At 44.0% G+C, this 27,935-nt stretch overlaps 5 protein-coding genes and 1 non-coding gene across 7 annotated transcripts; 3 read left to right on the forward strand and 3 right to left on the reverse strand.

Annotated features, from left to right (window-relative positions):
• The first annotated feature begins 2,864 nt into the window (after positions 1 to 2,864).
• Positions 2,865 to 3,590, forward strand: LOC122626556. Its single transcript, XM_043806852.1, has 2 exons — positions 2,865 to 3,084; positions 3,154 to 3,590. Exons 1-2 carry the CDS (start codon positions 2,967 to 2,969, stop codon positions 3,468 to 3,470), a joined length of 435 nt encoding a protein of 144 aa, XP_043662787.1. The 5' UTR covers positions 2,865 to 2,966; the 3' UTR covers positions 3,471 to 3,590.
• Positions 3,591 to 5,483: 1,893 nt separating this feature from the next.
• Positions 5,484 to 5,555, reverse strand: Trnaq-cug. Its single transcript has one exon. It is a non-coding gene; the product is annotated as a tRNA-Gln (tRNA).
• Positions 5,556 to 8,197: 2,642 nt separating this feature from the next.
• LOC122612219 (very long-chain-fatty-acid--CoA ligase bubblegum) lies at positions 8,198 to 14,626 on the forward strand. Of its 2 annotated transcripts, none has more exons than XM_043785679.1 (6): positions 8,198 to 8,215; positions 11,004 to 11,251; positions 11,358 to 11,703; positions 11,771 to 12,270; positions 13,331 to 13,922; positions 13,981 to 14,626. In XM_043785679.1, the coding sequence occupies exons 1-6, from the start codon at positions 8,204 to 8,206 to the stop codon at positions 14,302 to 14,304; spliced, it is 2,022 nt and encodes a 673-aa protein (XP_043641614.1). In that variant the 5' UTR covers positions 8,198 to 8,203; the 3' UTR covers positions 14,305 to 14,626. The 2 variants fall into 2 exon arrangements, with proteins under 2 accessions (XP_043641614.1, XP_043641623.1); XM_043785688.1 differs by lacking the exon at positions 8,198 to 8,215 and adding an exon at positions 8,918 to 9,070.
• A 169-nt stretch (positions 14,627 to 14,795) lies between these two features.
• On the reverse strand, positions 14,796 to 15,638 carry LOC122626663. Its single transcript, XM_043807003.1, has one exon. The coding sequence runs from the start codon at positions 15,552 to 15,554 to the stop codon at positions 14,796 to 14,798; it is 759 nt and encodes a 252-aa protein (XP_043662938.1). The 5' UTR covers positions 15,555 to 15,638.
• Positions 15,639 to 23,021: 7,383 nt separating this feature from the next.
• Positions 23,022 to 25,411, forward strand: LOC122614063 (long-chain-fatty-acid--CoA ligase heimdall). Its single transcript, XM_043788533.1, has 2 exons — positions 23,022 to 24,097; positions 24,296 to 25,411. Exons 1-2 carry the CDS (start codon positions 23,028 to 23,030, stop codon positions 25,269 to 25,271), a joined length of 2,046 nt encoding a protein of 681 aa, XP_043644468.1. The 5' UTR covers positions 23,022 to 23,027; the 3' UTR covers positions 25,272 to 25,411.
• On the reverse strand, positions 25,287 to 27,623 carry LOC122614071 (insulin-like growth factor-binding protein complex acid labile subunit). The gene is made up of 4 exons (XM_043788545.1): positions 26,750 to 27,623; positions 25,966 to 26,559; positions 25,710 to 25,907; positions 25,287 to 25,494 (listed from the first exon to the last, which is right to left on the reverse strand). The coding sequence occupies exons 1-4, from the start codon at positions 27,593 to 27,595 to the stop codon at positions 25,438 to 25,440; spliced, it is 1,695 nt and encodes a 564-aa protein (XP_043644480.1). The 5' UTR covers positions 27,596 to 27,623; the 3' UTR covers positions 25,287 to 25,437.
• Positions 27,624 to 27,935: the final 312 nt, after the last annotated feature.

Genomic DNA, 27,935 nt, shown 5'->3' on the forward strand with positions numbered 1-27,935 from the left:
TAGGAAATACAATACATATTCCTTGCGCTCGAAAAAAGTCGTTTTGAAAAATGGGTAAGCCATTTGATTTTATTACAATCCTTTGCGAGGTCAATGAGTTGTGTTAAGCGTCTAAGTATTATTATTCTCTGTGCATATTTTTAGCACGGCTTAACCAAGCTTTGCGACTATCTATATTGAAACTGGCTCGACATAATCCCCGAGTATTTTAGCGCTGGCACTGCACCTTTGACCCCCATTTGCACATCCACAGCTCACGCCGCCCCCTGCGAGCAACTCATCAAAGTGCCATTACTTCTACCCCCAGCAAATCCGACAAGGGCAGTGGCGATGTTGTCACCAGTTGGAGCTTGTAGCCTTAGATAAATATGCAAATGGACTGCATGCCAGTCAAACGGAGCCCTCTGTTCTGCCAACGTTAAGTATACGACATGTGTTTGAGCATAAAGTGCGATTAGCCCGGTACTTCAAATCGAGACAAGCAATGAATGGATTAGATTTCGTATCGACCGGGTTCATAAATCAAACTCAAATGTACGAGCTCATTAGATGAGCCGAGTTCATTGACCGCCACACGCGCCCTGGACTAGAAAACTTTAGACTGTTTCCGCTTCACCCTTTTGCGGCGCTTCCGGGTCCGCCGCCCAAAAGTAGGCAACACAACTCAGTTTTTATCGGGCCCACGCACGTCAAGGCTCGGGCCCATGTCACGCCCACTCCGCCCCTTTGCGGCGTTATATATGTCCCTCGATTTCTATATCTCCATTGGGTTTTTGTTTGCCCTGCCCTTGTGGCTTATTTATTTATTTTTTTAATTTACTTCTTCCGTGCGTCGGGCTTTGTTTAGTTGGGTTTCGATCTTTGCGGGAGGAGAGCCATAATTCAAAATGAAAATAAATGTTGGTGAGGCATATATTTGAGCGTTTTACATGTAGATTGCTTACGGCTGCATAAATTGTGTGACACAACTAAACTTTATATGTATTATTTAGTGCGAGGTAACCATATTTTGCAAACGTGAACTACTAGAAGCAGCTTTGCCAGGCAGATTCTCGTGTGTCTGATTGTACAGTTCTTGACATGGCCATATTGCGATTTTCATTAAGATATCTTGTGGATATCTTGTGCGTCGTTGGGAATTGGTTCACAGCATTGAAGTGGCTTACAGCAGGCTACTCAGCCTATTAATCAGAGCTAAAATGGAAAAAAATAGTTATTTTTACTCATTTTAATCAGTGGACAGTACAGAAGATCTCTTAAACATGACTTTAATATTTATTAATCCACCTAAACAAGCTTCCCTGCGATGTATGTGTGCTTACCCAACTCGTATTTAAGTTAACTGAAAGTTGTTATCTTCAAAAAACTTTTCCATCACCATAAAAAGCAATCGTTCGAGCATCCTCTGACCCGACGCATTCCATGCCCGTGTTGTGCTCGCTCTCCTTTTGAGCTCTGAGTACGTGCTGCGTGTCCTGTCGTCCTTGAAGAGGCTCAACTTAAAGCAAGTCAAGCCGAAAAAATCTGCCAAATCACAGGCCATTTCAATTTAAATGTCCCCCAAATCGTCCACGCCACCACCTCGTCCATTATCCTTCTCCACTTTCACCCACTTAGCGGTTGGGGAGTCCTATGCCTAATGTGCTTCCTGTTGACGATGCCAAATCGTGAATTTTTGTTTGCTGCTCCTTTTCGTAAGCCCCATACCCACACTTACCCCTGACTCCGTTGGCCAGTTGGCTTCGGGTGACATGTCAAACACGCAACTGGGGATTTCTCCAGTGTCTTTGGCCGTCTTCAGTGGCACAGCAAATATTGATTATTATTATGGCTGGCCAGAGCACGCCGCGGATTTGGCCAGGAGCTCAGGAACTGGCCTTTGGGCCATTGACCTTGCTCCAAGACGAACCTCTGACATTCCGGCCCAAATGAGGCGGCAATTTTTCCACACTTTTCCACATTTCCGGGGGGCGTTAATTTGTTGATAAATTACCGCACAATGTCGGCTCTTTAAAGGCTCTTGTTTCGGACAAAGAAATCCTCTGCCAGAACTGTAAGTTTTTATGGCTGTATTAAATTTGTCACAATGATAATCGCGATAAGGAAGCCAATTAATTTGGCTCGGCCACAAAAATTTGCGTTGACATGTTTAGGATTTGATGCGCAGATTTCGCCCATTTAAAGCACAACAGAATAAGTATAGTTAAGTAAAGAAATTTCCAGAAGTTACCAAACCACTTTCTGCGAATTATTATGGCTTATCATTAAATTTAAAAATAATGTGCTCAACATTTTTTACTTACGGAAAGCGCTGCACTGTTCTCAGTAAACCGCTTTTTGTTGGGAAAAACCCTTTTCCAATCCTTTCTGGCCACTCATAAAAGGCAAGTTATGCACTCGAATAAAAGTTTTCGTATTAAAAAATTCGGACAAACATTTACTCATACATGTGCATTCACTTACAAGCACTTAAAAGCGACCGGAGCAAAAAATTTCAGCGCATTCATTTTTTATGAAAATTGTTATATTGGATTTTTGTTATTGTATTTTGGCGTGTTTTATCGGTCGCATTGGATATCTGTTTTGTAGATACGCTTCATAATTCTTTATCTGCGCGATTTATCAATTCCAATAAAAGAAAGAAAATAATATGTGAGCCACCGGGAGCCGATGAAAGGCAATTGCTGAGCGAGGAAACCTGCAGTAAAATGTTTCTTTTATGCAAAGTAAATGGACAAGTTGGCTTCATGGTCGAGAATATGGCCAAACGTGCTCGGTCGAAGTTGAATGCGTCAATTTTTGGCAAGAAAACTAACTAAGATAAAACTACGATTTTTTGCATCAAGTAGGGGCAGACTTTCATATCATTCATACTTTTTAAGCGGCTCAAGCTACAAATTTATAGTCCGTTATATTTAAATTATTGTTTTACATTACGCAAACTAATTGGTCTTAAACTTACAATAATGAATAAAGAAGCATCGAGAAGAAGACACCATAAGTGCACCCCATCGCTCAGGGATATTTTGTCGAATCTGGGCATTCATAACAGAAGTGACTGGTTCGAGTATTTTGAAAGGACTAGTAAGTGTGGCATCAGATTTGATTAATTATTAACTTTATTTTCATTATTAACTTTATTCACACTACTAGGAACGCCGCATACAAGTGAAACGTTGACCAAAAAATCTGAAAGAAAATGCTATTCAATCCCTTCAGAAAGACAAAAAAGGCCAATTGAAAGATCGCAACGTTTTACAACGAAATTGATGGAGCAAGAATCACAAAAGACGGAGGTTCCCCAAATGAAAAGTCTGGTAGCCCAAGTTTTAAGTAAACTCTTCTCACTACTCTTCGATCAAGGACCTATTGAGCAAATCAGCAGCCTGGTCTTCACTATATTCACCATAACTAAATCGGTGCTAAGGAGTAATAAAATGATAGGCATTAAACATGTGCATGACATGTGAAGACTAATTCTGGGTAACAGAATGAATGTCGCCTTTCGTGCATATTTGTTTATATTTTATAAACAAAGTATAAAAGAAAAAAAGAAATTTGTATTAAAATAAACATGATTTTCAACTTTATTATATTTATTTTATTATTATTTAATAATTGGAGGAGCGAAGAGAATTTTAGAAGTTGAAATGCGTGCTATGACGATTTTATTGCCCCAAAGAGCTTTATCACTTTAACAACACGATTTCACTTATCTACAACACTCAAAAACCCATCTTTTTCCGCGAATGCAATAAATCCACTAAGTCATCATGTGCAACTGTCGCGCGGAGAGCTTTGTGATTAAATTTAATAAACCATGTGATGTTTGATCTATTCTGGCCGTAATGGACACCGCAAATGCTCACTTTTCATGGCACCTTGTGGAAAAGTCGAGTGGGGAGGAAAGCCATAACAATCCCACCTCGCCACATTAAATGCAATCAAGACAAATTTTCGGTGAATTTTTATGTGGGAGCGAGTCAGCGAAGCGCATTAAATAAACGCCACGAGACGAATCTCGTTTAGTTTAACGTCAACAGTTTTCCACCTAACGTGGCACAAACACAAACACATACCTACCCACCTCCCCCCTTCGCGGTTATCACCAAAACAAGTTCACTGAAGGGGTTAAGAAATTCCGCTGCAAAATGTTCGTCTTTGTGGCTGCTCTGGCTTATCGTCGACAGCTCCAGTTTGTCTGGGACAGCTCGTGAGCTAAATTATTGAAATTTGACAAGTGCACAGGATGGTCGGAGGAGTGGAGGACTGGAGGGATGGACGACTGGCTGGTGGTCAAGTGGCCAGCTCGCCAAATTAGCCAATCCAATTAATTAGCTCTTGACAGGGCGACACTCGAGGTATGAAATTAAAGCCGAGTGATGTAGCAATTGTTACGCAATTTGTCAAATATCGATTATTGATTAAGGTTTCCCTTGCTTTCTATTATTAGCCTCCAGCGTTTGATGCCTTGCCTTGCTTATAGGGTCTCCTGGGTCAAAGGTCAACAGGGCGGATAATTGATTAAGAGCTTGAGCCCAAGTGGGTACAATTTTACGTTTTATATTAGGCCCATAAATACAGCAAAGTGGCAAGTTTCATTTAAACTCAAGGGGTCGTTATACTTTTGAGCCTTGATATAAATATCAAATATAAAAACATGAGCAAATTCTTCAGCTTAAGCTTTCCATTCAAGAAGTAATGGCATTCTTATACGTACATATTTTAAACTAAAATAAATTCAAAAATGTATTCTTAAAGTTTAGTGTCATTATTTAAATTTGTTCCACCTTCCGCTAGCATACATAAATTTGCCATTTTTTCCATCTCCAGCTTTTCAATTGCTTTACTGCGACCTAGAGATACAAACTCACTGGCGACTCTGCTGCTGATGGAACACTCATAATGGCCAGCTTAGTGTCGGCTAAAGTCAAGAGTCTAAAGTCCGGTCTGCTGATAGTCTGGGCTTCACTGGGTGCGAGGTGCCTCCTTGATTTGGCAAAAACTTTAAGCTGACAAATTATTCAAAACAATGTTGTTGGGGCCAAAGTTGGCAGCCAAAGTGGCTAATGAAAGAGCTGCGCATTTTCAATTGTTTGGCTTTCAGGCATTTCGTATCTTTCAGCGCGAAATGAGTTGCCACTTTTTATGGCCAATGCCGTTTTATTGGAGCCCCAAAACTATTCGGTGCAGTTACAGCTAAAAGGAAATAACAGAAGCTGTAACTGAAACTGAAACGCAGACAAGCCCCCATACATATGCAAATGCAGTTGTCTGTTCTCGGTTCGCTGCGATTGTTTGATTGTACGATGAAACCTTGTTGTTAAATTGAAACAGCCAACTCCGCTGGCCAAAGACAGCCGTTTCGGATTTGGTGGTCAATTGGCTGAAAGCGATGATTTTTTAAACTAACTCGTTTCGGAGAATTCGCGTTTAAAAATGAAATAGATACAGATAAAATATTCAGAAAAAAGAGTTCCCAAAGGTTCTACCGAGATTTGAACTCGGATCGCTGGATTCAGAGTCCAAAGTGCTAACCATTACACCATAGAACCAGGTGAAAGTCCCACGAAAATTTGCACTCCTGAACTCGGTGATCTTGGAAGAGCTTTTATACCATAAAATATACAGGAATTTAGTGTTAATATAAAAGAAAACCAAATATTATGTTGTCATGGATAAGAAGACTATTTTTATAAACATATTTATACATGTTCTGTTCTGTATTTATATTTGTAAATATGTATAATGATGGGATACAATTTAAAGTTTATTTCGGTGGTCTTTTACAATAGTTCGATTTTTATTCAATGCTATAAAAACGTTATATTTAAATAAACACCATTTAAGCATATAAAATAGTAAAAGAAAAATGTAAAATTCTAATCCTGTAGAGGGCAAATTCCCATTGCAAGCTAAGAATATAGTGTTTCGCCTAGAAGTAATTGTACTTCTCGCCTCCTAAATTCCTTTGAGTTCCTTTGTTTGTGTTTTTTGCGGGGCGTGTCAGGTCAATTATGTGCAGTTCACTTTCGTTTGTCTGGCGTTGTTTGTGATCCTTGTGCTGTCTTTGTGCTGGTGTCGCACAATTAAACGGAGCTAATTAGCCAAACACTTGTAATGCTAACCCGACCGTTTCAGCCCTCACTCAGCCCCACTCGAAGGACCCATTCCGACCGACAGGACTCGTTGAAATGCCCGGACACGTTCATTGCTTTGCTTACCTCTTGCTTAAATGGACTTAAGCGCTATTTTTAAATAAACCCTCATTGTGCATATATGTCCGCAGGAAAAGACTCCTCCCTTTGACTCCCACTCCACCACCGACGTTATTATCACATCATTTGCATGCGTTTAGTGGGGGCGGCAGTGGAGGTAAATAAGTGGAGCTCTGTGCAGCTCAGGCGAACGTAATTCGATGCCAACTTTGACGATGACAATCTCATTAACATGACACCGAAATCAGAGCTCGTCGGGTTATGTTGTCATATAGTCGGGAATAAAATCCGAGGAACAGTTCAATGATAGATGCTCGCTTTATGCTCGTCTCTTGTCTGAGTAAACGGCGATTGCCAATCAAATTACCATTGCAGGTTCAACTCTAGATGCTACTGATTTCATTTTCCTTCTTCTGCGACGGAGAGCTATTTTACTTTACATAAGATTTACACTTCTCTTAAAGCTGTGTAAAGTTTTCCGAAGGTTGCAAACTTAGCTAAACAGTAAACATTGTAAAAAGCTTGTACAGTCTGTTTAAAAAGTATTCTCCCTACCGCAAAGATGCATATCAGTCTTATATATTTTTTAATAATTTTAAGTTAATTTAATTAAATATCTGTAAGCTGTTATTATGATTTAAAAAGACTATAGTATTAAGAATATAATTAAATATCTATAAGCTCTTAATATGGTTTAAAAAGGTAATAGTATTATTGTCAAAATGTTTAAGAAAATTATTAAATATCTATAAGCTCTTAACATGGTTTAAAAAGTTAAAGGTATTATTGAATTCTCTCCAAACAGGCATTATAAGGTTTCACAACTTGGAGTGCCCATTACCTAGAGCTATCAGTCTTGGGAAGTGAGATGACCCACAGGTGAAAGCCCGTACTTGGAGGAGCCACGCGAACTAGTGGACACGCTCAGTTTGGCTGATAACAACAGAATAGGAACATTTTTCGGCTAATTTTTCCCATTGCTCGCATGCAGGGGATGCTTTAAAAATACTTCATAAATATTATCGCTTATTGCGTTAGCATGTACCCGATAAGGCTGCACTGAAGATCAAACGTTTTTATACAATCTATATGGAAATACAAGCTGCGGGCAATCGAATGTACATACATACGTACATTATAGGGAACTGCAAGTGGCGATTAGCTGGAAGAGATTTGAGTGCAGATAGTCGCACAACCCATTGACATTTTAATCGGGGAGATCCTAGCAAACTGTGATTTATACGGGAGCTACACTATCTAATCGTTAACAGATAACCGTAAATTTCACGGGATAATCAGCGTTGTATTAAAACCGTGACCGTGCCGTATGAAACCCAGCCGAAGTTGAACCATTGGACGGGTGGAACTATTTCCACGGATGTGGCATAAATTTAAAAGGGAATTGCCGCCTTATATATAGTATTAGTGGCAGCAGTTTAATAGCCTTCCATTGGTCAAGTGTTCCGTGTTTATCAGACCATAAACTGTTTTCCAGCTTGTGTTGTTCGATAAGAGCTATAACAACACCCAAAATGCCACCCCAAAGGTAAAGAACCAACCATTGGCAACAGTCAAAATCGATAGGTGAATCTCCCCTATTGTTTATATTGCCCTCATATTTGCTGACGCGCTGCCGATATCAGCCTTTATTAAGCCCTTGAATAATTTACTAAATATTTGGTTAATTTCTGTGAATCACTGGGCTATTATAGCCCTGCCATTCATGGCTTATGGTTCTGCATCTGCTGTTTTTCTTTTTAATTAATTTACTTACACTTATCTTTACTTTCCCGGAATGCCAGCTATCATCGCCCCCCACTAAAATAAAAGAGCTTGACTTGGCAGATTTTAGGCAGTCTATATTTGGTTGAACACCTGCTTGGATTGAATATTTGTTTATAAGAAAGCCCACTTGTGATAACAGGCGTTGACTGAAACTACAATCAAAAGGATCTCAAGGAACACGCCACGGAGAATATTCCAAAATGGTAGCACAGGTAAATACAACATTTGCCTTATTTGGTAAATTCTAGACAGGCCCCCAAGTTTGAACGCCGTCTGAAGGTTGTTGAATTCCACAAAGGGAATTTCATAATATTATTTTAATGCGTAATTGCTAATATTGGTTCGATTAAGATTTGTTTCCTGGGGTTATCAGTTGTGTCGCTATGTATTTATTTGAGGTACAAGCATTTTCATCTATTTCCGCCACATAAACACGCACCTACAGATCTCCAAGTAAATTGAGAAATTTTTAATAATGCCTTTAATCAAAGCGTCGAAGTTGGGAAGATAATAGCCTTATTTATACAACCAAATTACCGAGCAAAGTCTACAAGTCCCTTTCACAAACATTAACTCAATGATATGTTAGGTTTTCCGCTATTTTGAAGTACCACTCGTATTAAATGATCCCCTATGAGATCGTGTTACTGCGAGGATTTCGAGATTAGTGTCATTACATCCATTGCAAGATGCCCAACACGCCCCACTGATAAGCCCTAATTGCCAGGGCATTGTGACGAGATGTGGTGGTATTCACACTTGGTGCGAGCGAGCACGCCGATCGCATGCTGCTGATAAGAGGGTATCAGTACCAGGTAGCACCCATGTCGACGCAGACGCAGACGCCGGCAGAGCGATCGGAGGCCGCGCCGGCAGAGGCTTCTCTATAGCATCCGATCCTGAACGGCGTTCAGTTCACGCCTTACCTTCGCCGAATTCGGTCGTGTGTGCTGTCGGTTCTCGAGCGAAAGAGTGGGAGTACAGAAAATAGACGGCAATCGAATCGATTTGCGTGACCGAAGAACAAACATACCGAGAACGCCGTAGAAACCAAACTAGTTAATTATGTAAGTTGGCCGGGGAGAAGACTGTTGGTAGACAGTACCCAGAACACAGAACAATTGAAGTGTTGATTGGATAGTTGCTGCGACTTCCGGGCAACACGTGATACCTCGCATTGTCTAAATCTAATTTGTGGGTCAGTGCACTTTTTCGGCGGGTTCATTGTCATCATCATCGCCCGATTTCGTCCGATTTCGCACTGATTCCAATTCGCCGCACGAATGCCAATTTCTTTTCACCTTGCCAGCGATCGAGCCTCTTTTACATCAAGGTTCCCCATTCTCAGACCATTCTCTTTCATCTCAGTTCCCTTCACACTTTCGAAATGTCTTTCGTGTGGAGAGCGAGAGCCCCGAATAGTTGTCAAATATTTTTAGATGCCATGCCCCATTATCAGTTTTGTTTTTACCCCCCATTTCTGTGCGTCGCGAAATATTCCGAGTACGTTTGGTTTAGTTTCCGTCTGAGCAAGAGCACCCAACATTTCCACCCCGATCTCTGCGATCGACGGCCGGTTTTCGTAGTTCCCTCCACGTATCATTAGATTCCCGTTCTGGCCACTTTGGATCACAAGAACAAATGGCAAACAACATTTCTGGCATTTTGAGAAGTTGATAAACAAGCGGGCTTTCCGCGTTGGTAGTAGTTCTCTTCATTAGGTATCGACGGTAGCTTGGTTTTCTAAATGGTATAGATGGTATGATGGTTGCAAAGCTACTGATTCATTTTCATGCCCCGAACGCGTGCGCCACTTTAAGTACTTTGAATTATTATCAGCAGCAGACTGCCATTTATTTGCCAGTGATTTATGATTCCCAAGTAAACTATGTTAATGTCGTTGGTGCCTCCCATATTTGCCGAAAAGCGTGGAAGACGCACTTCCATTAAGCTGATAATGATTGCCCTCGGGCTCTTTCCGAGTGAATCAATTCAAAACTTACAACTTTGCACAATTTAACTGTCAATCATCTGCGATGTCTATGCCAATCAATCTGAAATCGAAAAATCTGAAAATCATTGCAAATTCGCGTTTATCTAATAATTATATTTTTTCCCCTTGTCATAGAGGGTAATTTATGTGCTGACCCTTTGGACTCAGCTGACTATTATGTCAGCTGTTGGGTTCTTCTATTCTTGAATAACCCGTACCACACCGCCTACTGTGGGTCTTATCAACGCATAGTTGGCCAGAATTTATTGATTAATAAAGAACGGAAAGCTGCAGGTAAAACAAGCTGGCATTATTGTAGATATCAAGAATTACGATTCTTGGCCTTTGCACTGCGAAAATAAAACTCATTCAAAGAACTTACCACTGTCGAATAGCTACAACTTCTGATATACCGAATCTGATAAGGGGCTGCGCCTGATAAGTTATTATAGCATAAAAAGCGGAATAGTTGGTAATTCTGATAAACCAGCCGCGTTGTTTTCCGCGGCCCGGACAAACTGATTCAACATATCTCGTCATACCCTCGAATTTTCCTACAATTATGTTTCCCACCTTGACATTGGTTGTTACCACCTTATAATCAGGTGCCAAGTTATACGCGTACGATAAGAAGCCTTGACATAGGCCAACTAGAGTAGAGTGTGGGTCTTATCTTGAATGGTTAAAAGTACAAATATTCGCACGTACTTTAGCCATAGATCGTATGATTCTGTTCGACAAGGCAATTTCCATATTTTGATTAACCATCGTGATTCTAAAGTTTTGCTGCATCGATCATAAATAGTGATAATGTTTTAAATCTATAATCGATGTGGGTGAAGGATTAAACTAAATGTGTGTAGGAACATAAAGCTCCAACAGAAAGTAAGAAAGATAAAGTTCGAATACATAAACATGGAATGAGTAATGAGAGTGGGAATGAAATGGGAATTGCTTTAGTTAATCATAACACCTTCAAAGTAATTGACTCCCATTCGCCATTACAGACTTGCACCATGTCCGCGACCGACGCGCTCTACAATCGTCCTGGGCCCAATCGCCTCCGGCAGGCGGAAGCCTATCGCACCACCAACCGCCAGGACGCCGTCAAGATTCGGCTGGCCAAGGATGGCATCGGCGCGGAGGAGCCCATCTCAGTGCCCGGCCTGCTGAAGCGAACGGTCAACAATTACGGCGACTACCCTGCGCTGCGCACCAAGAACGGCAAGAACGGATATCACACTGTCACCTACAAGTGAGTACCGCTAATCGAATTGCTGGCCGATTGCCAATTTGCGCGCGATTCACTTAACGCCAACCGGATTAACCGCCTGCCATCATCCGCCATCCGCCATTCGCAGACAATATGAGCAGAAGGTGCACCAGGTGGCCAAGGCCTTCATCAAGCTCGGCCTGGAGGAGCACCACTCGGTGGGTGTGCTGGCCTTCAACTGCGCCGAGTGGTTCTACTCGGCCATGGGCGCCATCCACGCGCGCGGCATCATCGCCGGCATCTACACCACCAACTCCGCAGATGCAGTGCAGCACGTGCTGGAGAGCTCGCATGCCCAGATCGTGGTCGTCGATGACGCCAAGCAAATGGACAAGATCCACGCCATCCGCGACAAGCTGCCCAAGCTGAAGGCCGCCATCCAGATCCAGGAGCCCTACTCCCCCTACTTGAAGAAGGAGGATGGCTACTACAGGGTGAGTGTAATCAATCTGTTTTTCCAAAGCCTTCCTTATTTAAATGTATGTATCTCATCATCCTCAGTGGTCGGAGATCGAGTCGATGAACGTGAGCGACGTGGAGGACCAGTACAAGACCCGCCTGGAGAACGTGGCGATCAACGAGTGCTGCTGCCTGGTCTACACCTCCGGCACGGTGGGCATGCCCAAGGGCGTGATGCTCTCCCACGACAACATCACCTTCGATGTGCGCGGGATCGTCAAGGCCATGGACCGGGTGGTGGTGGGGGCGGAGTCGATCGTCTCCTACCTTCCACTCTCGCACGTGGCCGCCCAGACGGTGGACATCTACACGTGCGCCTTTGTGGCGGGCTGCATCTGGTTCGCCGACAAGGATGCGCTGAAGGGAACGCTGGTGAAGTCGCTGCAGGATGCGCGTCCCACGCGATTCATGGGCGTGCCGCGTGTCTACGAGAAGTTCCAGGAGCGCATGGTGGCCGTGGCCAGCTCCAGCGGCAGCCTGAAGAAGATGCTCGCCAGCTGGGCCAAGGGCATCACGCTGAAGCACTACATGGTGAGTCAAGGGTAAGTATTCCCCCGATGAGGCCTCTTCTTTAAATACTTCAACTCCGACTTTGTGTGCGCATAAATTATGCAAAAAGGATGCACAGTTAAAGTGGCTGCAACGACAGAATTCCACTCGCAACTCCCATTCCTGCATTTTTCATCGTTCACCGTTCACCCAGCTTTTCGGCCAGCTTTCTGGCCAAGGAGCTAAGAGCCACCAGCCTTTGGGTGCACAGAACAGAATTGAGGGCCATTAATCACTATATTGAGAAAAGATCCTTTAAATGGAAAGTAAAAATCTAAAAATGAAGAACCAATTTTCATGTAGCTCGTTTAGTTTTAGTTTGCTCATAAAAACTGTTAGTTGCTGGCAACATTTTTTTCTGTGTACATGTGTGCCGAGTTTCGGGGTCCGCTAAATTATGCAAGCCAAGCGGGCCGACATCGCTTCGTAAAGCGAAAATCACTGACAACAACATTACTCATACGTCACGTGGAACACGGCGGCAACTCCCGCTGCTATTGCTGCTCCCGGTGCTGGAATGTACCAGAAAATAGAAAACGCAGGGGGAACAGGACCCAGGACCACGACTAGGAGCAGAGCCAGGACACGCCATGCGGGCACGTCCTCTTAAGTAAAAGCGGGTGAATTTGGAGTAGAGGGGGAAGTGCAGAACTAGAGGGGGAGATTCGTTTAAGTGCACATACTTCTGCACTGACTGCAGCATTAGGAAGTCCATCAGGCGATCCAAAATCAAGCGATACATTACAAGTAATTGAGGGAACTTTAAAACGAAAGCTGGCATTTAAGGCTTTACAAATCATACGGGCTATTTATGTATAACTAATAGAATGCATTTCTCACCGTAAATGTTTATTAAATGGTGTCATTCTATTCAAGGTGCACTTTGCACATTTTCATATGACACAATCTGCTTGTAATCCCTTGTTTGTTGATGTGTGACTAATTCGCAAACACCACTCATCCCACTGCACCTACCCACACTCCCTCCCAGCCTTCAACAAAACTCATCAGTCAACAAAGCTAATTAAACTTTTCGCCCACAACTTCGCGCAGCAAGAGCTCCGGGGGATTCCGGTACAAGATTGCCAAGTCGCTCATCATGTCCAAGGTGAAGCAGGCCCTGGGCTTCGATCGCGTCCTGACCCTGGCCAGTGCCGCCGCTCCCATGTCGCCGGAGACGAAGAAGTACTTCCTCAGCCTGGACCTGAAGATTGTGGATGCCTTCGGCATGTCGGAGACGGCCGGTTGCCACACCATCTGCCTGCCCGATTCCGTGGGCCTGAACACCATTGGCAAAACTCTGCCTGGCTGCGAGTCCAAGTTCATCAACAAGGACGCCAATGGCCACGGAGAGTTGTGCATCCGAGGACGTCACGTCTTCATGGGCTACATCGACAACAAGGAGAAGACCGAGGAGTCGCTAGATGACGACTGCTGGCTGCACTCCGGTGATTTGGGATATGTGGACGACAAGGGATACGTTTCCCTGACGGGACGCTCCAAGGAGATCATCATCACCGCCGGCGGCGAGAACATTCCGCCTGTGCACATCGAGAACACGATCAAGAAGGAGCTGGATGCCATTTCCAACGCCTTCTTGGTGGGCGAGCTGCGCAAATACCTCACTGTTCTGATCACTCTAAAGGTGAGTCCCGAATCCAATTTAGTTTGTTGCCAAGCATCTGAGTGCTTCTATTTTTCAGACCGAAGTGGACAAGGACTCCGGCGAGCCCCTGGACGAGCTGAGCCACGAGTCCTCCGTGTGGGTGAAGTCGCTGGGAGTGGAGCACAAGACCGTGTCGGAGATCCTGGCCGCAGGCCCCTGCCCCAAGGTGTGGAAGTCCATCGAGGATGCCGTCAAGCGGGCCAACAAACAGTCCATTTCCAATGCCCAGAAGGTGCAGAAGTTCACCATTCTGCCGCACGACTTCTCCATTCCCACCGGCGAACTGGGACCCACCCTGAAGGTGAAGCGCAACGTTGTTTCCAAGATGTATGCCGACGAGATCGAGAAACTATATGCCTAGATTTCTCTCTGCGAGATCGAAACTGGAAATCGCCGCGGAACTTGAGCTTTAATGTGAATTTGAATTTACCGGACTTCCAAGCCAATTGAGTGCCACTTTTAAATTGATGTTAACTTTTAGGCTGATGTTAACTGTTGGATATTACACTTAGAACAACTACGGCCCTATGCCTAGGTAGACACTAGCTTGCCAACGATTAGGTCCAGAGATCTTTTAATTAGTACCTAAGTTTTATTTTTTATATATTTGGTTGTACCAACTGAACAAACGAAAGGTGTTTATTGTCTGAAGAGCAACAATAAATTTGTAACTAGATTTGTAACTGCCAACTCGGTGGTGATTCTTTTAATTGCTTGTATCCGTATCTCTAGCTTTTGTTATTAAAAAACTAATTCACTTTATTGAACAGTTCAATACATGGTTGATGGCTCAGCACTGGAGATTCAGATTGGTTAGCAATGATGCAGTTACTCGTCCTGAAGCTTTTGCTTCTATGATTCCGGTTCGTTGGTGGCCTCGTCCTCCGCCCCAAGTCCCTTGGCGAGTCGCTCGGCGACGCGCTGCATCAGCTCTTCCATGCTCATCTCGATCTGGACGCAGGCACGTCGTGCCGGATCAAATCGCTGCTCGTGGCCGCACTGCACCCGTTCGCAGCGCAGGCTCAGGCTGAACCAGCTGCTGGCGTCCTTGAATCCCGGCCAGCACTCGCACTCGTTGTGGGCCACGCAGTGGCTGTGCTCCGGACAGCCACCCTGGCAGACAGGTCGACAGACGAGCTGGTGGCCAGTGGTGTGGAGGTGCGACGGCTCGTAGCCCCGCTGGCAGTGACAGCGATCCGGTTCCGCACAGTAGCTGTGGGCGGGACACGCCTCCTGGCAGACTGGCTCACAGAAGCCAAACAGAATGGTGCGATATCCCGGGCAGCACACCTGGATGTTGTCCCAACGCACCCGCTCCTCGTACACCACATAGCTGTCCAGGTCGACTGGATAGCTGGAATTCGAAGGACCTGCCATGCGGGTCTTGGCAACGGGCACCTGATACTTCACACTGATGTTCTTCTGGCAATGGCCGTTGGTGATGGCCAGGCTGCTGACCTCCAAGTGGCTCGTCATCAGGACGAGGCCCAACACAGGATACAGCACTTGTTGCAGCATTGATGCCATTCGCCTCGGGCTGGGTTCAAGATTGTGCGTACGTCGTCGCAAGTGCACTAAGCGCAGCAGCCGCAGATTAAAGAGAAACCCCATCCGATTCGCCTGCTGCAGCTCACTCGGAAAAAATGTGGCATCCCAAAAGTGAATTAATAAAAATATCCATGCGTATGTCGCCTCAACTTATAAGATAGATACAATCTATGATTCCGAAAACATTGTTGAATGTATATTGAAATCTGAAAACCAACTGGAAAACAGTTAAAAGAGTAATTTGTTGGAAATAATTAAGTACCTTTCCTATACCAGAATACAGTTTTATCTATCGCATAACTCACAACCTATAGATCTCCATTAGAGTCAAACTTTATTATGCATGAAATGAGTACCCAATGTTTTTTCATTTGTAATAGAGTCAATAATTCATTAGGTTTTTTTTTGGTGTGCATCATCTGAAACTTCGGCCGTTCGCAGTCTTTGGCCGTATGATAAGACTCACTTATCACTTGGTCTCTTATTATTACTTCTTTTTGCATCGCCCGTTGTTCTTATCAACAGCATTGGAAATGTACCAAGACGACCGTTTGGAGAGTGGAGAATCGGCCTTGGCTCGAGCATGTTGGCTTTGGCTGCAAGCGGGCTCGAATCGAACTCAAGAATGAACTGAAGTGCCGGGAACTCGTTCCAACCGATCGATGCAACATGTTGCCTATAGTATTATACCCCTTACTGGTACAGAAAAGGGGTATACTAGACTCGTTTAAAAGTTAGTTACAAATAGAAAGAACTGCTAGGGACCCTTTATATATATATTCTTGATCAGGATCATTAGCCAAGTCATTTTGATGAGAGCATTGATCATAGTGCGATGCAAAACCTAAGTGGGTCTAGTTTGTAAAAGTAGTTTAATGAATAATCATTAAAACCAAAGCTTTACTCTATAGTTGAATCAACAATTGTAGTTGGATGGATACGAGCATACATACATCTAAGCTAAATCAGCTGAGCAAATGGTTTTCTTCAACTGGTTCTCAATCTAAGCATACGTATGTAAATACTTGGGCATCTGCTAGCAAGCTCTTACTGCCAAGATTGTATGAGCGCATGTACACTTACACTTGGCCAAAAACTATAGTCAAATAAAAAATTGGTACATTTTACATATGTACGTAATATGGACGCCATAAGCTTATGTCATTTCAAAGTTTTATGTTGGAACCATCATAAAGAGCAAACGATAATAATATATCATTTTGTCAAATCTTTGTACAAACTGAACAGATTAAACGATCGTCAAGAATCTGAAATTTGGAAGCATATATGTTTTGCATAATATATTAAACCTAAAGGAGTTGATTGCACTATTTTTCCAAGTGTAAAGCAACATACAACTCGACAGCAGACGGACTAGGCAACCAGACACGTGTTCCCTTGCTAGCCGAGCTCTGATGGATGCGGATGCTTCCGTCGCAGGGTGTGCGGTGTATGGATGCTCGGTGGGGAGCGGGGGGAGCCAGAGCTCGGGGTGTACCCATGAGTCTATGGGTATACGGGTGGCACGGTAGAGTTGTATGTGCCGGGCGGGTTTTGCATATGAGCTTTGTGCGTTTGTGTTGCTCGATATATACAAATAAACATAAGCAGCCAGCAGGCGAGCAGAAACGATTAGCAGGCCGAAAGAGCAGAGGAGCGTGTGTGTGGTGTGCAATGCTCGCATGTTGTTTGGTGTTGTTGGTGCTGTTGCTGTTGTTGTTGTCGCTGCGACGGCATTGTGTAGTTATGGGTTGTGGGGATGGCGGGGGCTGGGTCGGCGTGCGGGGTGCGGGTCGGTTAATGTTACCCCATGAAAGCTAAAACGGTAACGGGCGACGTTCTCACAAATTCGTAGGTATGTGTACGTATGTAACGTACACATGTTTACATACCCGTCTATCTACATTCGCCACCGTGTGTGTGTGTGTGCGTGTGTGTGTGTGTAATGAGCAATAGCACACGGGGCAGTGCGAAAGCCAAAACCAGAAATGGAATCAAAATGAAATGTAATAGGCGGCGGCGAGGAGAGTGTTCAAATATGCAAAGCTGCACCGCAAAGAACTGCCAAAAGGAAGGAACGAAAGGACAGAAATAATGAAGAGGTGAGAGTTCGTCCACGCCACAAATGGCTTAAAATTCCCAAGTGTTAATTTAGGAGAGCACTAGAAGCACATTGAACGATTTAACATATTTATTACCATACTTAGCATCAATATTTTACCAAGAACAAATGTTAAGTTGCAATATTTTTATTTTTTCTTTATTTTGTTATATTTCTATTAGTATACTATACTATAATAAATAAGTACATATATATTTGTAGATTTGCTTTGTTTCTCTCTCTGCATGAACATGTGAGTATGTACTACATATGTAACTGTATGTAGGCAGAGCGACCTGTTCGCATGCCAATCAGCATGTGTGTTGTTGTATGCCGGCACTGATGACGTAGCCGTTCACGGAGATTGCTTACCGGCACGCCATCAACAACAACAACAACTACAACAACAGCGAGCTCAGAGCAGCAACAACTTTATTTGTTGTGATTATCGGCTGGCGGCGTTCAGCGAATCGCATACAGTTGCTGTCAGAAAAGTGAGACAGCAGCATGGCACAGTGGCGGTCGGGAATATAGAACACCTTGCGAAAGGAAGGCCGTGTTTCTAGTTTCGAGAAAGTAACACATATAATAGCAACTCCTTTAAAGCGTGTCTCGATCATTCACAAATATTATTTTTCAAGATTTTAAGGATTCGCAAATAATGATATACATATATATAATATTAAAAAATATAACTAAATTAGCCAGTCAACTCCAAAGCAGCGTTTTTTACGATATATTCTCATCTTAACTAAATACATTTGTATATCTTTACAGAATATTTAAATACAAAAATTTGCATTGCTTCTCCTCAGCTAGTGTACAAAAACATTTGAATTTTTAAGAAGACTTTATTAATTGGCCTCGATATTGTTTTATTTTAATGACATGCAAAACCTTTCTGCTCCATTTGAAGAAATTACAAAAGTCATCGCCCACTTTCCATGATCGAGCAGATGGCACCATCTCCGCTCAATTAACACCATTGTTCTTGAAGTGACTTCAGAATTTTCCACTGATCAACAATGACGACAGAAAATCAAGGCAACCCGATCGAGAGGGAGAGTGTGACACCCATATACGGTGCGTGAATGATGGCTGATAATGCACGCTATAATCGATGATAGTGACAGTAATGATGACTGTTACACGGGGTGCATCCATATGGAGGCATATGACCGGTGCCGTTGCACCGACTATCTCCAGGAACTTATCAGCGAGATGCACCCAAGCCGAACTTGTGACTCTGCTGACGACAGACTCGAAAAGGAGGTCAACGTCGTACATCAGTTCTAACTTCACAAATGCATATTTAATTGCAGATGAGTTTGCATTTTTCCGCTAACATCTAGTTATTATCACTTTGCACATTCTGCATAAAAACCAGATCATTGAAATAGATCTTTTAATATACTCAAATGGCTAAGTACATTTCTTAACGATGTTTTCCGATTTCCATATTCAAAGGTCATTTGTTCTATTTCAAAATTAAGTAAAGTTTCGGATTTTTTCTTAAGAAAGTATCTCTTTTGGATTCATCTCTTTGCTGATCTAATTTATTTCTGGATGCAATGGATGCATTTTTATAATATCAACTATTTTACTTAACATTGTATAGCATCACAGAGAAACATTTCTAGTAGAGTTCACCTGCGAAGGGTATCTAATAGCCGCTGTGCACTTGCGACCTCGTTTAGTAGCTTTCTAGACTTGCGACGACTTCGTCGCCTGGACATCGATCTTTGGCAAGACCTCTCATCATTTTCGTGCTAATGCTGGCATTAAAACCGTTTTAAATACCGGTTGCCTCATTGTAATTGCCACTTATGAGGCTGACCAGGAGGATCCGATGGAGGGGCCAAGAAATAGAACCAGAATCGGGGAGAACGAGAGAGAGAGATGGAGAGAGAGGTCTGGGCTGCGAGTGTGAGTAGGGCGGGGTATAGAAATGAGTTTGAATGAGTTGCAGGAGACATACAGATGTACATATGTACATGCGGATGTACATACTCGTGCATACTCGTACTGGTTTGCATGTATGTCGCCCGTCCGTCCACTTGTTTGTCAATATGTACAGGGTACACATGTTATTTGATTTTCGTTTCGCTTTTTATGTCTGCGCTGTGCTGTGGCTGTGGCAGTGACTGGTGTTGTTGCTTTTGCTTTTGCTGTTGGTACATGAATATAAATGCTGTTTATCTCTACCTCCCCCTTTTCGCCCCACAAGCCCCTTCGGTCGTGTGTGGCTGTGTGTGTGTGTGTGTGTGCGTGTGTGGCTCGAGTGTATGTGCACGAATGTGTTTCCTTATTGTTGTGTGTACTTGTTTGTTTGCTGCTAGTTGTTATTGTTGCTCTTGCTTGCTGCTTTGCTCGCATGAACTTTTTGCTTTGGCTCGGCTCTTTCACGCCTGCTAATCAATGCTGTGCGCCGGGTGGTTTTGCTATATCTATATGTACACAAACAAATCTACAAAAGTCCCAGACATGTGCGCCACCACTACCCATTCGCAGCCCTCCGTCTGTCGTCCTCCGTCCACCGCCCAACTGCGGCCCTGCCACGCCCACAGCCCGCACATTAGGTCACTCGATGGGCGTGTAAATATGTACAAAGCATATTGTTACACATGCCGGACGGATCGGCTGAACGGCTGAATGGCTGAGGGCTTGCATATCGATATAGCCCATACCACACCGAAGATATGGCAAATCACTTTCAACACGTATCCGCCAAGTGGGCCCGTCTATGCGACTGTGACTGTGTGTGAACGTACGCATGTCTGCATGTCCAATGGCTGAACGAATCTATGGGCCACTCTACTTCGGCTGGACCATGTAGTCACTTAATGCGCTCAATATGCGTCAGATAATGAATTAAAATGTATTTCGTAGAAGTGAACCGCCAGTAGGATACCCTTGCTTTATCAAATATGTTGAGTATCAAAATTCTATTTGAAAACTGCTGCTTATTTTCTAGATATTAAAAGGCTAGCCATAAATCAGCTTAATTTAAGTATGTTCTATAGAATATTAACGACTAGACGTAGATGTAATTATTAGAAATCATACAAACGACTATAATATGAAACGTATGCCCTTTCTATTCAAGCATTATTATAAGTCTGACTGTATCTTTAAGATACTCTATTTGTATAAAGATATCCCAGTCCCGAACCGATACTGCCGAACCACCCTAGTCAATTGTAATGTGTTCAATGTCCGTTTTATTGTTAGCCCCACCGCTATTTCCCATTCAAAGTGGGCTTTTCCTTTCCTCATGCCGCTGCGGCTATGTTTGCACCAGGTCCGTACATACGATTACATCTGCTTTGACGCCCCTTCGGCCCCTGCCCGCATATATATGTATGTATAATACATATTCGGATTTTTATTCTTTCCCGGCATTAGTTGATATAAATCCCATGTACCGCACTCACACTCGAAGCCACATGTATACAGATATCTATATAGTTGCGAGCGGAATAAAAAAGACGAGCAAGGAAAGCAGAATATTGCAACTATTTGTGTTGTAGTTTTGATGCAATAAAGCCCCCGTTCACACCCCCAATGCCATCGAAATGCCCACAGACAACGGCTGCACTTGTTAGCGATTCATGAGCTGCTGTTCATTGGTAAATAATTTCATAATAATGTTGTTGTTGCGGGCATAACAAAAGATAAGCTGCAAATTGCAACAATTACATTTGAGTTAATAATATTTGCGTTTTATCGAAACGATTGCCGATTGTCAGCGCACTTGCGGCACGTTTTTCAGTGTACGCCCATGGTGACACTTAGCAATAAAATAAATTAAACAATAAATTATAAATTTGTACAAAAAATGACTGTTCGTCGAACAGGCGACCAGAAACACCAGAAACACGAAAAACACCAGGCCACTGCGAACTCGCCTGCTGTTTGTTGTTTTTCAGCTGGCCTGTGTGTGAAAGTTTTTTCTCTCCCCCGGCTTCATATGTGACGAGGTGCGTGTGTGTATGCGGCATATGTCTAATGCGCCCCACTGACCAAAGTGGGTAGTCCGGGCTCTGGAGGGGGTAATGCCGGTCGTGTAACCCCGTTTCCCACTCATCTGCAGTACCTGGTCTCGGGTTGTTTGGGTATTTTTCCACATATGCATAGGGATATAGGGATGCATGGTTATCCATTTGGCAACTTTGCACTCTCGCTACCTGGCCCAAAGTCAGCCCTGAGATTGTCGAAGGTCAGCGTTTTCATTAAAAAACCATCAAACCAACCAGGTTACTAGTAACCTGCATTAGACAACGTTATTTGCAATAAACTTAGACTTAACTCTACCTATTAACCTCATTACCTATCTCAGTTATTCCAGCAAAATATGATTTTTTAATTTTTCCCCAGGGGTACATGTTTTATATATTAACATTTGCTACTTCTGGTTGCGTTAGATCAGTTCTGTTTTGACACAATTAGGAACTTAGTTTTATTTCGTTTCTTAGACCATCATTTGTATCCAGATCCTAGTAAGGAAATACACTGATCCCTCTTTTCTATTATCGACCTTTGAACACTTTGAATTTCGGAGTAGACAAAACATAAAAGGTCGAAGATTCCTGTGCGAGACCGCTGATTATAATTATCGGCCTTATTCGTGTTGGATTGTTCCCACAGAGATGAACTTGCGCTCTTATCAGCCAAACAGTGACCCCACTCCCAGTGCGTAACACGTGTCTAAAGGTCGGTCGACGTATTTCAAATGGCAGACAAGAACTCTTGACTAATCGTTGCTTGTGGCTCAAGTGATTACCAAAGGCGGTAACCTATTTATTGCTCACAGGCTCTGTGATTCAGATTACCAAATGTTCAAATATTCATATGTATTTAATCTTTATAATGAGCCAATGTTTACACATATACAAATACTTCAAGTATGTCGGCCAGACACAGCAGCATCTTGGTGCCCTAGAGGACATAGCAACGTTTTGAAAGAAACTACTTCATCTCAAAACGGACAAACGGACACGGCCAGATGGAGCCAAGTCCATGTGATCCTAATCATGGATATAAACTGTACTTTCAACTTTGTAAGATCGTAATATTTTTCCTGCTCTTGCGCTCTTTATAGTTTTCTATAACGTATATTTTTAAAATACCACTAACGGGTAGAAAATATGTTTCCAATTATTTTCTATTTATTTATTATATATTTTATACATTTTTTACAACTTCTTGTACAAATGGGATAGCCATAACCTTTACTAGGATCATCGTGGTTCGCCGCCGTTATCAGTTCATGAAATTTCAGAGATCCGCCGTCGTGGTTAAGCCACAGCTCTCGGTTCGGAACTCCGGGTTCTCCGACTTTTACAAATGTCCGGTCTTATCAGCATCTGGTGGCGAGGGCATAAATACCCGTGGTCAGAAGTCGACCGAATTCATTCGTCGCGATCGCCTTCAGCATGAACGACCTCAAGCCAGCTACGAGTTATACGAGCACCTCGCTTCACGAGGCCGTCAAGCTGCGCCTGGACGAGCCGTCATCCTTTTCACAGACAGTCCTGCCACAGACAATTCCAGAGTTCTTCAGGGAATCGTGCGAGAAGTATTCCGATCTGCCCGCCTTGGTGTGGGAAACCCCGGGATCTGGCATCGATGGTTGGACCACCATTACCTATGGCGAGTACCAGGAGCGAGTGGAGCAGGCGGCGCTGATGCTGCTGAGCGTTGGGGTCGAGGAACGCAGTTCGGTGGGCATCCTGGCCTTCAATTGTCCCGAGTGGTTCTTCGCGGAACTCGGTGCTTTGAGAGCTGGAGCAGTTGTGGCCGGAGTTTACCCGAGCAACTCGGCTGAGGCCGTTCATCACGTCCTAGCCACGGGAGAGTCCTCCGTTTGCGTGGTGGACGATGCCCAGCAGATGGCCAAGCTGAGGGCCATCAAGGAACGCCTGCCTCTCCTCAAGGCGGTAATCCAGTTGCACGGACCCTTTGAAGCCTTTGTCGACCACGAGCCCGGTTACTACAGCTGGCAGAAACTGCAGGAGCGGACCTTCTCCAGCGAACTCAAGGAGGAACTGGTGGCCCGGGAAAGCAGGATCCGTGCCAACGAGTGTGCCATGCTGATCTTCACCTCGGGCACAGTGGGCATGCCAAAGGCAGTGATGCTGTCGCACGACAGCCTCGTATTCGATACAAAGTCCTTGGCCGCACGCATGCAGGACATCCAAGTGGGCAAGGAGAGCTTTGTGAGCTACCTTCCGCTGAGCCATGTGGCTGCCCAGATCTTCGACGTGTTTCTGGCTATTACCCATGCCGGATGCGTCACGTTTGCCGATAAGGACGCACTGAAGGGCACGCTGATCAAGACCTTTCGAAAGGCGAGGCCAACGAAAATGTTCGGCGTTCCACGCGTCTTCGAGAAACTTCAGGAGCGTCTGGTGGCCGCGGAGGCCAAGGCCAGACCCTACTCCAGATTGCTTCTAGCAAGGGCTAGAGCTGCTGTCGCTGAACACCAAGTAACGCTGATGGCGGGGTAAGTAGAGATAGTCAAAAGTAGTATTATCAAAGATGATTTGAGGTCACTAGTCAGACATAACATGGAATTCGGAATAGCCGTTTAGGCGGATCCAATTGTTTGACGTCTTTAAAAGTTTAGACTTTATTTGAAACACTAAATAAGAATAGCCAGTATATGACTTAGTAGTTAATACATGTTTGTTTTCTTTTTCAGTAAATCACCCTCCATTTATGGCAGCACGAAATATTGGCTGGCGTCTCGAGTGGTCAAGCCAATCCGTGAAATGATAGGCCTGGACAACTGCCGCGTTTTCTTCACCGGCGGAGCACCGACTTCGGAAGAGCTGAAGCAGTTCTTCCTGGGACTGGACATCGCCTTGGGCGAGTGCTACGGGATGTCGGAGACTAGTGGTGCCATCACCTTGAATGTCCAGATAAGCAATCTGTATAGCGCTGGTCAAGCGTGCGAGGGAGTGACTTTGAAGATCCATGAGCCCGACTGCAATGGTCAGGGGGAGATTCTGATGCGGGGTCGCACGATGTTCATGGGCTACCTGGGACTGCAGGAAAAGACTGAGGAAACGATCAAGGAGGATGGCTGGCTGCATTCCGGTGACTTGGGCTACATCGATCCCAAGGGAAATCTAATCATTTCCGGGCGCCTTAAGGAGCTGATCATCACCGCCGGCGGCGAGAATATTCCACCTGTGCACATCGAGGAGCTGATCAAGAAGGAGCTTCCCTGCGTGAGCGATGCGATACTTATCGGCGACCATCGGAAGTATCTGACCGTGCTGCTGTCCTTGAAGACGAAATGCGATGGAAAGACAGGGATTCCACTGGATGCTCTGCGTGAGGAGACGGTCGAATGGCTGCGGGACCTGGATATCCATGAGACCCGTCTCTCCGAGCTCCTGAACATCCCCGCCGATCTCCAGCTCCCCAATGACACTGCCGCTCTGGCGGCTACCTTGGAGATCACCGCCGAGCCCAAGCTCCTGGAAGCCATCGAAGAGGGCATCAAGCGAGCGAATAAGTATGCCATTTCAAATGCCCAGAAGGTGCAAAAGTTCGCCCTCATTGCTCACGAGTTTTCCGTGGCCACCGGAGAGCTGGGTCCCACGCTGAAAATCCGGCGGAATATTGTGCACGCCAAGTATGACAAAGTCATTGAGCGGCTGTACAAGTAAATGTAATCTCTCAAATGGAATTCTTAACCTAGGTTTAAATTTTATTTTACTCAAGCCTTTACATTGTAATGATTAATTACGAAATTCTCTTATTATGTACTGCACTATGAACTGAATATATTTGTTATTATAGCGTTGCATATTCATATTTTATTTTTAAAGTGGGCTATAATCTCTGATCGGGATGGGTTCTGATGGGCTGCCACTGAACTTTGCTGACGTACTGAAATAAACAAGCGGGTTATCGATAAGGGGAGAAAATCAAGCCAATCAATTTGATTAGTAAATATACGAGTAGTGTACTGATTGCGATTGAATTAAGTACAACATTAGCTAATGGCTTTACAATTAATATGTTTTTTTTTCATAAGATTCGGTTGAAAACAGTGATGAAAGCTCACTTAAAAGGGGCCAAGCATTTAAAATTTGTTAACAAACCACATTGTGCAGCATCTTTTGACCCAGTTTACGTTTCTCATTGCGATCCACGAATCGTCGCAACCAACGGAGTCCTGCAAAAGCTATTGCAATGGCCACCAGCATCCAGATGATCACCGATCGCGAATCAAAGCGATCCGTGGGAATCTTCGGCCAGGTGAGAGGTGGAGGCGAAGGATTGGTCTCATCATAGGCCACCTTTAAGAAAATGCTCCAAGTTAATGTAGCAACTCGCATTGTTTCGGTTTTAACTTACCCCACAATCGCAATTGTCTGATCTTTGTTGCGGCACTCCACTCACATCCAGCAATATTATGGATCGATTACTGCCGTCCTCAATGCAGTCTATGCCCTTAATGTTGGTGGTATTTTCACTCCAATTGTTGATTACGGTCCAGGGACGGGCGAAGTTGACAGAGGTTGGTAGTTTACGCACCAGATTAGCCACTAACCAATCGCAGCTCCATATATTGTCAGCTAAGTTTATGTAGCGAAAGTGAAGAAGACTGCTGAGGTTCACTGATTTGAGGCGATTTGAACTGAGATCCACGTAGAGAGAAAGACGATTGACTGAGGGAGAAAGCCTCTGCAGGAAAGCGGCATCACTGATTGCATTTCCCGACAATTTAATGTATCTTAAATGGTTCTGATTAAGCATCATCTGCGAGGATATCTCGCCTATTTTGTTGTTAGCAAGGACAATCTCCTCCAGTTGAGTGTTGACACGAAATAAAGTATCTGGCAGTGTGGTCAGTCGGTTGGAGCTGATATCCACTTGAAGAAGAGCGACTAGGGAGTCCAGGCTTTCCACTTCTATTTCATCCACATAGTTATGTCTTATGTTGAATCGCTGTAATAAAATTGATTACAATTTTAATTCAATTTACTTTTTCAAGCTGCCATTTTTGTGCAGTGGCACAGTTTGATTTGGAGATTTTAGTTTTCATTACCTTACTTATCTTTTTCTACCTTATCAGTTAACAAACTTTTTAGATTGCATACTCTGAATAAAGACAAATACAATGATTATAAAAACGTACCTCCAAAGAATCCAATCCCGATAATGATTCCTTGTTGAGCTTAGTTATGTTATTATAACTCAGGTCCAGGTCCTGCAGCTCGAAGTTTTTGGAAAATACCAATGGCTCCAATTGTTGTACCACATTGTTCGACAGATTCAAGTGAACCAGTCGAGCCAGTCCTCGTTGACTCAGAAACTGAAGGCTGCTCAGGAGATTTTGGTCCACTCGCAGACTTCGAAGATGGGTATTACTTTCAAAGGAGTCCATATCAATGCCCTCAATGCGATTATGCTGAACTGATAAACTGGAGAGCCGATGGAGGCCCCGAAAGAAACTACCATCAATGTGGGCCAGTTGGTTTCCGTTTAGATAGAGATGCTTTAAGTGAGATAATCCATCAAAGGAGTCCTGCTCGATTTGGGAGATCTGGTTGTAACGCAAGTCGAGCTGTTGCAGCTGGGGAAATAGTTTAAAGCTATTGGGCCTCAGCCTGCACAATATGTTGTGGCTCAGATCCAAGTTGGTCAATGCTCCCAAGGGATCACTGGACCAGGATCTCAGACTGCTCAGATTATTGTGGGCCAGGGAGAGGTATTGTAACTTGGTCAATCCATTCAGCGAAAAGTCATCCAAGTCACTTAGTCCACTGTGCTTCAGTTCCAGATGCAGCAGATGCTCAAACCGCACAAAGAAGGCATTTGTCAGATGCGGCAGGGTGCAGTTGCTCAAGGTGAGTGACGCCAGGAGCTCCGTGTTCCGTATCAAGGTCACCTCAGTATTGTTGCACTTGCTCAACTGCAGGCAACTTGCCCTCGAGCTGAAGCTAAGGATCAGCAGAACGAGACTACCTGGTAGAAGGTACATCGCGTGAAACAAACCTCGCCAGACTAACTCTATGGATCTGGAGATCTGTAACTCAAACCCTTATCTTATTGCAGCAGCTTGTAGCGCCAGCCGACAACCCGTCAAGATACGTAATCACTTCATCTACTAGCCACCGTTTGCAAAGCCAAAATATTTGCCCACCTTTCAGTCAGCGGCCAAAAGCTCTGCTACTGTGTCAAGAACTCGCCAAGTGCATAACCAGATAATCGGCATTATATTGCTTTACAACAGTTAATTTCTATATTTTAGACTTAGACTAGATCCCACTTGGCAGTTAGGTGTGACTTAACACTCTAATGTTGTCTGTATTTTCTGCTTA

Source organism: Drosophila teissieri, chromosome 2L (genome assembly GCF_016746235.2).
Source record: "Drosophila teissieri strain GT53w chromosome 2L, Prin_Dtei_1.1, whole genome shotgun sequence".
In the NCBI taxonomy this organism is placed as follows: domain Eukaryota; kingdom Metazoa; phylum Arthropoda; class Insecta; order Diptera; family Drosophilidae; genus Drosophila; species Drosophila teissieri.